The 11,298-nt window shown below is 34.7% G+C and overlaps 1 protein-coding gene across 2 annotated transcripts; it reads right to left on the minus strand.

Annotated features, from left to right (window-relative positions):
• Positions 1 to 864: 864 nt before the first annotated feature.
• Positions 865 to 8,549, minus strand: LOC148865310 (eukaryotic translation initiation factor 6-2-like). Of its 2 annotated transcripts, none has more exons than XM_088979852.1 (8): positions 8,317 to 8,549; positions 7,784 to 7,839; positions 5,845 to 5,941; positions 5,664 to 5,749; positions 5,527 to 5,571; positions 2,051 to 2,181; positions 1,385 to 1,495; positions 865 to 1,303 (listed from the first exon to the last, which is right to left on the minus strand). In XM_088979852.1, the coding sequence occupies exons 2-8, from the start codon at positions 7,791 to 7,793 to the stop codon at positions 1,046 to 1,048; spliced, it is 738 nt and encodes a 245-aa protein (XP_088835978.1). In that variant the 5' UTR covers positions 7,794 to 7,839; positions 8,317 to 8,549; the 3' UTR covers positions 865 to 1,045. The 2 variants fall into 2 exon arrangements, with proteins under 2 accessions (XP_088835978.1, XP_088835979.1); XM_088979853.1 differs by having other exon boundaries at positions 8,204 to 8,380.
• Positions 8,550 to 11,298: the final 2,749 nt, after the last annotated feature.

Here is an 11,298-nt window from a genome sequence, read left to right on the forward strand (position 1 = left end):
GTGATAGTCGACCCAACCCAATTTACGGATCAAAGATGATTTGAATGGACTATTAATGAGGCTACAAGGTCAATGGTTGTCAAATAACCGATCACACAAGGAAAAACAAGATCTAACTGTGATGAAATGGTACCAGCTGCATCATGAAAATACACGTTGGATCATGATAGTCGACCCAACCCAAGAACCTGACCTGACCCAACCTGAAAAAAGCAGGTTAGGGTCCAATGACCCTAACTCAAAGGCGGCCCAACCTGAAAAGTATCCGGGTCAAATTGGGACACAGGTTGCTGCTTGATCTCCTATTTTCAAACCAATGTTGATCCAGACGGTTGAACTATTCAAACCATTTGAACCAAACAATTGAATCAGTATTTATTTAAGGTGGTTGAACCATTACCCATCTAACCCATGGGTCAACCCTAACCCGAAATGAAGTGACCCGAAAACTGACTTGAACCCAATTGCCAGGTCTAGTTGGTCCCTTATTGATGTTTCCTCAGTGGATCCATCAAAGGGTAAGCCCCCTTTTGCGTAATGTGCAGAAATCCAGAACTATATATCGGCATCCACACTATACAAGAAACAAAAGGTAATATTGACATGGAGCATAAACATACATATGATGATGATGATGATATTTCATATTTTTTTTGCATTTGCATTTAGGCATCCTGTTTGTTGCCAAGGTTCAAAATATCAATACTTCCGATACTTGTTTATTTATTTATTTTTTTCAAAACTGGTTCAGGAGAGCCGATCTAGGACCCCTCCATCCCTTGAAACGGTCAGACCCCAATACACCCACTGTAGGGGCGTATCAGAAGGGTCCCGGAATGATACGTAACAATACTTTGAACCTTGTTTGTTGCATCAGCAACTCAACATGTTAATTTCATTCTTTAGCAGGAATATGATCGCTTATCCATACATACATTGGTTTATAGTTGAAAAGTTGAATTGGTTCAAACACAACAGAATTGTAATATTAAAAAGACAATCTTAGGTACAATTGATATCTACCTTCGAAAAAGCAAATGAGAAACTAGACATAGGTGTCAATTAATGATTTCCTCATCTCATCGACAATTGCACTTGGTTGGGCTTCTCTCAACTTGAAGACACTCTCGATCACAGAGAGTTCGGTTGCTGTGGTGTCTGACCCACAGAATGCTGTCCAATCATTCACTGTGATGCCAGCAGCAATGACTTCACTTCCTCGATTTACAGTCCCAGCCACCAGAGGTACTTGAAGGAGTGTGGAAAGCTCATCCAAGTCTTCAATTGATGTATGGGGATGGACCTGTTTTAACATTTTTCAGAACTGCTGAAATTCATGATACTTTTTAGTCATAAACTATAAAGAATTGTTACGGTAACATACCAATCCACCTCTGTTGGAGAAGGCACAATAACTACCAACAAGAATGTTTCCTGCAATTGTCTGCCTAAACACTTCTACTCCAAGAACATCTGCAATCATTTCCTCAGTTTCCTGGCAAATATTTAAAACCAGAATGAGCACGGTGGATAAGTGTTCTAGCAAATTAATATGATATAACACAAATTTAGAAAGTTATAGTATGCCTCCATGCCAAATAATTCGGTCATAACTATTACAAGATTGTAATCCCATTGAATCAAAATGAATCTCAAGCAAACAAGAAACCACTGCTGCACACCTCCTACTCCCTGACCCATCTAATTCTAATAGGTGTTTTCCCAAGACCTCAAATGGCATAGCATTTTTCCTTCTGATGGATCTACTTAGCCCTTGAGAAAGGACAACTTCCACAAATATGCAGAAAACCTAATTTCAAATCATTCACAATATTTTTCCTTATGTCCTCAGTCACATAATGTTATTCCTAGTGACATCCTTAGCCCTTAGAAGGGATGATTCTTCATGAACATGCATAAAACCTAATGTGGAATTTTTACAATAAACCAAACCTCAAATTGATTCAACCTTATAAATCACATAAATTGACAGAACAAATACATTAAATGGAAAATGCAAAACCTATCAAAAAAATGGAGATAACTTTACCCTGTCAAGGTCAGTATGTGCAAGAGCAACATGATCATTACAAGCTATGCAATTCCCAAGCGCCGACAATCTCTCTTCAATGCGCTGAACAACAACGTGATCAGGTAAACTATTCCTCAAATGCTGAAGTTCTGCAATAAAAGGTAAACAAAAAAAAAAAATCGTGTTTTATTTTCAAACAAGTTGTAGATATGAAATAGATCATATCCATAAAGACAAATTCTGTAAATAGCATTTTATGTTTTTGTAAATTTAAGATGATAATATCTTGAATTCTCCATGCAAGTAGGTCCATCGTCACATTAAAGAAGTAGAAACGTTGTAGACATGAAAGATTTCAGGTCTGAGTAACATAATTAAATTCAGAACTGGACTTGCATGGATAATAAAAAAAGATTCAAAATACTGTCATCTTAAAGGCTCAAGAAACATTATATGCGGTTAGATAAGCCAAAATAAGAAAGAATTGAAAAATCTAATTGATGCTTAAAATTTAAAACTTCCTACAAAGCACTCATTCACATGAATGAGCTTGTGTAGAGAAACATCCAAAAAACCACAACCACATGGATGCTCAAAGTTTTTAACATTTTTTATATCAATAACACAGTGAAGAGCTTGAGAAAGACTACAATGACTTGAGCGCAACTAGACAGTTGCTTCAGAAAGACCACAATGACTAGAGTGCAACTAGACAGAAAGAAGCTGAGAGTGAAAGAGATACTGCAATGGTTAATGTCCAGCTCTTTGAGAAGAACACAGTGCTGGAACTGGAAAGGACTAATAAGAACCATTCTTGTTCAATGGAGCTTAGGAAGAATGTTTTAGCGAATAGAAGACTTAAAACAAAACAAACGAAACATAAGATGTCTTGGTTTCAAAGTTTTTTGCTAGACTAAAAGGGAGTCTCTTTGGGATTATACCAAAGAAGAAAACTTTGAAGATCCAGAAATCCGCAAGATCTTCATGGTTTTAGTGGTCTAAAGGCTGTATTTTTTGTGAGTGTTTTTGGTGTTAATCATGCTTGGGACTGAGAGTTGTATCTCTTGTGTTTTTCTTTGAGTCTGAGTTGGTGATTGTGTTGCTTTCGGTCTGGTGGTGTTGATGGAGTTTGTTTTTGGTGTTATGCTAGGCTTCTGAGTTTGTGTTGGTTTTGTTGAGCTTCAGTTGGTCTGGTGGGAGTTGAAGTTCTTGTTTTTCCTCTTTCTTCTTTCAAGTGATTTCTGGTCACTCTCCTCTGTAAATTATTTTTATTTCAATAAATTTTATTTTATTACCAAAAAAGAGCTTTATAAATGTGTTCAATATAAAGAAGAAAGCATGGCTAGAGGGAGGGGACACACACACACACACACACTAAGAGAAAAGATTAGCCCAACAAAACTGATCACTTTGCACACCTTGCTTTGCCAAGTGAATCTACCATCGCATTTACTAACCTATTGATCCATTCTAAAAGTACCCTCAACCTCATCCACTAGCCTCCTTATTTTCCTCATTACTTGTTTATGGGTCCATGGCCTAACACTATTGTTGATCAACCACCCTATTACCAATAGGGAATCACCTTCCACCTCTAAGTGTCTCAAACTTAGAAGCCTTGCAGAAGATCAGAGAATTCAACTGATGAAGAATTTGCAACCCCGATTGGTCCAGAGAATAAAGTCACTACAACACCCCTAGGCCCTACCATTTCTAAAGACTCCTATCCTGAAAGGAACTCAGTTTTCAAAGGAACTGCTATCAAAATTCAACTCGATTCAATAGTTGTCAAGACATTTAAGCAATTCTGGGCGACACTAGGCCACCTAGTTGCCTAGTCGCTTAGGCAGGCACCTAGGCAACATCTAGGCGATAAGAATTTTATAATATAAAGAACAGACTTTTGGCTAGTTCATTAATTTTATATACCATTCAGCATGCATATTAATTGAAAAAAGAATAGAAATAATTGTGGCAGTGTGTAAGGGGCAATGCAATGGGGTTTGTGGTCTGAACAGAATGGAAGAATCTTTGAAAAATACAAGCAAGTGGAGGAAATGATTGAATTTACAGCCATAAGGGCTGCTCACTGGGCTCAGATCAATAAAGATTTCAATGGGATAAAGATGAATGATATGCCTAGAGGTTGAAACTTTATTGTGGTTTTTTTGATCAATAACAAAGGATTTCATTAATTAGAAAAAAGAATACAAAGGGAAGAAATAATCTCTCTTATCTCCCCCAAGCAAGAAAACCAGAGCAGAAAAGATTACAGTTGAGCCCAAAACAAGTTCTCCTTATTCACCCCTTGCTTTGCTAACACACAGAGTTTGCACATCTCTTAACCCAAACCACTTTAACTTCCAGGGAAATAAAAAACATAAACCATACAGTAATTCACTGGGTTCCATAACAACCAACAAGAAACAACCATCTTTCATTAACAAAAAATCTATAATTTTCATAAAAAAAAAAACATAACCTTCATATTAAAACATAGAAAATCAACATATTCATGAGAAGAAAAAGAAGGAAAAAAAAAGAAATTTCAGAAAATGTCGGGGCTGAGCCCCGGTTTTTGTCCTAGGAAAAGAAGAAAAGAAAGTTCTTCCTTATTGGTTCAGGTTTTGAAGTCCTTGAGGGTTCAGGACAGCATACACCAATATATGTGTTGATAAATCACTAACAAATAAGAAAATAATAAAAGGAAACTAGTATATAAACCCACAAAATGAACATTTTAGTTTAATAATGCATAATTTTATTATTATAATCTCAAAAAGAATAAAGAATATAAAAGCATTTCATGGTGCCATATATAATCTACAATAGTAGGAGATTAAGTGTGATGACCCTCCAGGAGCGCCTTGTCACCTAGATGTTGCCTTTGACAACTATATTTAATAAACAAATGTTAATGGGCTTACATTGCAGGCAGTCATCCAAGGAATTACCACTCAGTTTGGGAAGAGTTCAAATGCAAATACGTTCAGTACAAAACCTTTTATACCATATTTCTAAACCTTGTATTTATTTATTTTTGGTAAGTTATTTCTAAACCTTGTATTTGCACTGTACATATTTTATTGACGAGTTATTTGCACTGTACATATTTGTATTTGCCCTCTTCCCAAACTGAGCCTAAGGAACAAATCAATCCTCTCCTAGTGTGCCATTAGGGTTCAGATGCTCCTGCAGTTGAATTGAATCACTGCAATTTCGCTAATTATTCACCATCAACGGTTAAAGATACCGACGTCTGGTAGTTACAATCACCTCTACCAGCACTTCTTACTAATGGCAATATTGCCTCATTAAAAAAAATCAATGAAGATACCACAACAATAGTAGCAGATACACCAGATAAAATATCTCAATTCTCATTCCTCACACATGATGCCCCACTCCCCTACAGTGTTGGTCAACAGATAACTATGGAGAAGACAAATACAGCAATATCCTCAAGAATAACCTTTTTCCAGTTTTGAAGTTACCTTGATCAGTAGTATTATGTGGCAAGAGAAGCCCATTCTTGTTTCCTGCCACCAGAGGTAAGGTAAAAGATGAATAATGAAAATTGATAGAATATATAATATATGAGCTTCTAACCTAAATGGCTTCAGTTTCCTACCAGAACATAGCCGCCCAATAATTCTAGTGCCTGCTATGGATGTTTTAACCACAGGAATAACACCAGCTAGTTCAGATTCAAAAGTGCTGTGGGAGATTCAAAAAGCCGTTAACATTGTCTTAAAACTAAGGAGAAAAATACTGCAAATGAATCAGGGTTCATACAGCACAGATGTATTGACCTGTAAAAGTTTTCTGATCCTCCAATTGCAACCAAACAGTATGCATTGGTCAACTTGGAGAAAACCCCAACTTCACAGTTGTTTTCAAACTGAAGCCCTGAACAGATTTGATTGGTTGTTAAGACCAATTCTTGAAGGTGTACCAGATTCTATTTTTGGATGGGTAATCAAAAACTATTAATAAATAAGAGTGTAAATAGAGATATACAGAAAGACCACAGCGGAAAGCTTCATAAGTTACCACCCGATACACCCAAAATGTGAGACCAGATATAAACAAAAATTCTGCAATTTAGACCCTTGAACTCATTAAGAATAAGGGTCCAGTCCATCAAATGATGACAAATATAGGACACTGATGTACTAAAGACCTATGAATTTCCTGACTCTTCTTTTCTTTCATAGTCAGCCAAATAGGAGTTGAGAGTAAAAATCTGATTACAAGAATCACAGTTAATGGTGAGGTGACAACTGGGGCTGAATGAGAAAAATCAGGCAATCCTTTCCGCTTTGAATTATTCACTACCTCTCTATCCATGATTAGAGTTCTTTGTTTTTTTGTTTTTTTTTTTTTTGATAAGCTGGCAAAAAGTAATAAGTAATATGAATATGCAAGGGGAGGGAGAGAGTCACCCTCCATACGCAACTGAAAATAAGAACTACTCAAATAGAATCATTATGATTTACAATGATATACAAAGATAACTCAAAATAATTGATCTCCAATCATCTGTGAAATCAGTCGCTGTAATTCCAAAAAACTGGGATAGAATCACCCTAAAGAGAACACAACCTGGACCGAGAGACCTTTCAAGTTCAAAAAAGCAACTTTTCTAATGGGCAAAGATAAAACCAAGTCAATATGGTTTCTAAGCAGGTTTCTTCAAGAGTTGCTGGGAAATCTTATAGAAGTTTTAGAAGAATTTCATACCCTATTTTCTTTTTCCTTTTTTTTTTTTGAGAAGGGGAGAAGGCAAGATGTTTTCATGCCATAGCTTTATGTTGATGGCTAAATACCATGTGATTAAGATATTAGAAAATAATCAGCATTTTGAAGGCACCAAAATTATCAACTTATAAGTTGAAATTATTTGTAAAAGAAATAAAGCACGGTCTTTAGGAACAATGAGGATGAAAGCAAGGATGATTTCCAATCTAAGGAAAACAGTTTTGAAGATTCCCTAGGTAACATAACAGCCTATGGTATTCTTTCATGTGCAATGAATACAGCCTTTATAACAATGGTTCTGGTGCTGGCTCTGTTATGCCTTTGGAAGCACAACTAAGTCAATCTTCTTAAATTCACTTAATTTCTTTTTTGATAAAATTCACTTTTTTTATAGGTAAAAATAAAATTTCATTAAAAAAAAAAAAGAATACAAGCTGACGGTGACAAGACATCACCCACTTACAACAAATAAAACAAGTTCCAGAATCAATATAAACTTTCCATATTACACATTTGAAATCCCAAAGCGTCCCCTAGGTTTGTTTACTCCCAGGTCCTCCTTGTCAAGTCGTCAAGGCATATAGGTGATTCCAGGCAACAATGGATATAGGTTGAATTAATAGCAATTATTCTTTGCTATCAAGTATCAACATTTATTTTCCTCATAAGCAAATAACCCTGCCCCATCCAATTGTTTCACAACATTGGAGATTTCAAAGTGGTCAGCTTGAATGTTTATACACCTTTCTCCAATTTGTCAATAATAGTTTGATTCAAAATTCCAAATAGAAAGTCATTTGAGAAGAATGAATATCAAAGAAAGTCCCAATGCATTCTATTATGCTTTCATGTAATTTCATATGGTAAAGAGACTAAGAGAAAAGATTGACCAATAAGTCCTGGGAGTAGCATGAACTTCCCAGTCCTAGGAGCACCTACAAAACTAAAATGAGAGAATCTAAATGAACAAGCGATTGTTCAGAGACTTACTGGTTGCCATGAGATAGATGAATAACACAAATCAATAAAGTTGCAAGGTACAAAACCTGCAGCGACAATATTTAAACATAACTAACAAAACATAAGATGGTACTGAAACAAATACAGAAATATAACCAGTCCATGTATTTGATTACAAATATATTCATTTGATATTTGGACAAGTTTCTTAAAAAATCATCCAATGTAACTACAGAATGAATTTCAGAACTTCAACCCTACTACTAACCAAGAACAAACCAAGAAGCTCATTATGTTTCATAGAGAAGGCAATACAGAATTTGGGTCTAAATGGAGAAAAAAAAAAATACTTGCATGATTAATGGGGAGAGGGGAAATAGAGAGTCGGAGGGAGAAACGAAGGGGAGCCTCTGGCTTCTATTTCAGTTCAGAGAGAGGGAGTGCAGAGACCTTATTTCTATTCAGGGAGAGAAGGGTAACCCCTTATTTCTGTTCGAAAATAGAGAGAAAGCCCCTGTTTCCGTTCTTACAGCATAGCACATATAGAAGAAGAAGAAACCTACCTAAAATCCTGTTGTCTGTTCAACCTTCAAAAACAGATTCTTCTACCTCACTTCTTCTGTCTTCAACTTTTAAAACCCTAACTCGCAAGAAAGTGAAAATATCGGTGGTAAATGGGCCCACTTTGAGCATAGCAAAAAGGGCTTCAAATGGCCTCAGAAAAAAAAAAAAAAAGGACTTCAAATCGGTTTAAGTCGAATTCAAATTCGAATTCGGTCTATTTAACTATATCGAATGTGGATTTACCCATATCCGATCCGATATAATCGGATTCTTTATTTTGATATACATCAAACATGTGAATGAAATTTTGAAGATTAATTTTTGGTTAAGCAAAGAAAAATTATTTAATAAATTAATTAGCTTAAATGTAATAATTTAATTTATTATGCAATACTCAATTAAATTATCCATATCCATTGTAAGTGTCAAATAATTTTATTATAATTAGTAATTTATAAATTCAATAATAAAATTCAAAATTAAGTAACAAAACTTTACCACATATTACATTAACAAAATTCACTTAATAATATTATTAAACTCTAAATAATTAGAATTTAGGTAAAATTAAATTACTTTTAATTATTTCAAGTAAATTTTATTAAAAAGACTACATTAATAAAATATAAGTTTGATTAATAAATAAATATAAATTCAAATCATATAATTTAATAAGCTTTAAAGTATTAATAAAATTTTAACTTTATTAATAATTAATAACAATTAACAAGGCTCATCTATCCACAAAAAATAATAATTGAATTGTACTTGAACCAAAATAACCCAATTAGAAATGTAATAAGGCTCCTTTCGCTTCAATTTCTCCTAAGTAAAACAATACTTAGAAATGTAATAAGGCTTCTTTAGCTTCAATTTCTCATTAACAAAATGCCTTCATCAGTCCTTCACAATAAGATACCTCACTTTGCATTATTTCCTAATGCTCCCTTGTTTACTTCATCACCTTGCATCTTTGGGTGTTTTTGCTTTGCTCTTTTTTTTTTTTTTTTTTATCATCAATGTAATAAGATTGAACCTCATACAATATGGTGTCTTATTGGGATATTCAAAAAACACAAAAAGGGTACAAATGTTATAGTCCTCTTCATCCTCACTTTGTTAGTGTTGATGTTACCTCTGCCTATTTCTCTGTGACCCTTCTCTACAGCCAACCAGTACTATTACTCTACCTTGGCCATCCATTACAAGTGTATCTATGGACATGGCTAGCTTCAGCTTTAACATCATTTGTCTTGTCGTTTGTAGGTCCTGCTGACCCCTCTACTTCAACCATTACTCCAATTGTAGAGTAACATTCAGACCTTGACCTACCCATTGCCCTTCGAAAAGGTAAGCATTCATGTAATGCAAATCCTATGAGTCACTTTCTTTCTGATCAGTCATTATCACTCTTTGCACTTCCTTTTGTTACTTCCCTTTCTATAGTCTCTATCCCTAAATCCCTATTGGAGGCTTTATCTGATCCTGGGTGGAGGACAGCTATGGAAGAAGAAATGTTGGCTCTTCATAAAAATGGTATATGGGATCAATGATTTAAAACGCATACAAGTGAGGCTAATTTTAGGGTATGTGCCTTGCCTAGGCTCCAAGCATAACACTTTCAAAAGGCACACATCTAGTTCACCTTGCACTTCAGCCCGGGTGAAAATTTATGCATTTGTTCTATTTTTTGTGCTTAGCAATTAGGTCAGGGGCTCCACCCCCAACTAAACCCCTCAAGGCAAGCCTGAACAAGGTGCACATTAGCTCCAAAAACCCCATATTTGCTAAATGTTGCTCATTTATTCATCCTACTAAAAGAAATTTTTAAAAGACACTTAAAAGTTATAAACCAATTTTATAGAGATTAAGAACTTAAGACCCTGATATAGACTTGTTTGGGCTTACCGTGAGGGGCTTGGTGCAAAATGTATCTCATATAATCAGGAATGCATAATGTTTAACATCACATTAACTGTTTGAAGTAATGCAATTGAGAAAAAATAAAGAGATTAAGAATTTACATGCTTGAATATGATTTATATGTTATGCTTGATTGTATTTTTAAATTTTCATTTTAAATATGTTTTATATGTTATTTTTATGCATTTTAATTTGAGATAATAGGTTTTTCTAAATATTTTAAATCTTGAGTTTATATTTTTAATTAATAATGTGTTTAATATTTTTATTTTTTTAATTCTTGACATTTTTTTAATTTTTGGAAAATTTTAAAGTTTTTTTTAGCATTTTTGCAACCTCGGGCACAAAATGGCCCTTGCACTTTTTTTGCATATTGCACTTTTAAAACATTGCATGTTGAGGATACTTTGAGGTAACTTTCTCTCTGATTGCTAAGATCACCTTTGTTTGTGTTGTTATCTTCTTAGTTTTTTTTTAAGTAAAAATGAAATTTCATTAAAAGAAGGAAAAAAAATTACATCCTGATACGTGATAAGGCATCACTCTCATACAATCAGAATAAAAGCTATTAGAGCAACAAACTAAAAACCATCCAAGTTACAAAGTTGATATTTCAAGATCTACTCTAATCTGTCACCCAAATCCTCTTTAGAAACTTGGCTAAAAGCTAGAGAGACCACAAATCAATTTGCAACCGAATTACTGATAGCTACCACAATCTTATCCATACTACAGTATTTGTCTTCGAAGACTCTTCTATTTCTCTCCTTCCAAATGTTCCAATGGATAACAAACGATAAGCAGCTCCGGAGAATCCTTGCTTTTTAGCAACGTTTATTGGCTGAAAATTTGGAAATCCAAACATTGAGGTGAAGATACTCCACAAGAAGCCAGCTACCTTACAATAAATAAAAAGATGTGTAACAAATTTCTCCTATTCTTTGGAAAGAATACACATACTGGACTTGCAAAAGCCCTTGGACTTCACATGATCCAGTGTCAAAATATTGTCCACTGCCACATGCCATGCAAAAGCCTCAATCCTTGGAGGGATTGGA

The sequence above is a fragment of the Nelumbo lutea genome, chromosome 3, assembly GCF_056320005.1.
Source record: "Nelumbo lutea isolate HS-2025 chromosome 3, American lotus-T2T, whole genome shotgun sequence".
NCBI lineage: Eukaryota > Viridiplantae > Streptophyta > Magnoliopsida > Proteales > Nelumbonaceae > Nelumbo > Nelumbo lutea.

Bases quoted from the DNA above. Each gene is read 5' to 3' on its own strand.
- LOC148865310 (XM_088979852.1), bottom strand. The intron at 1,496-2,050 runs GTAAAGTTATCT...AATATTTGCCAG, and splicing joins CACATACTGACCTTGACAGG to GAAACTGAGGAAATGATTGC. The intron at 1,304-1,384 runs GTATGTTACCGT...ATGTTAAAACAG, and splicing joins TCTCCAACAGAGGTGGATTG to GTCCATCCCCATACATCAAT.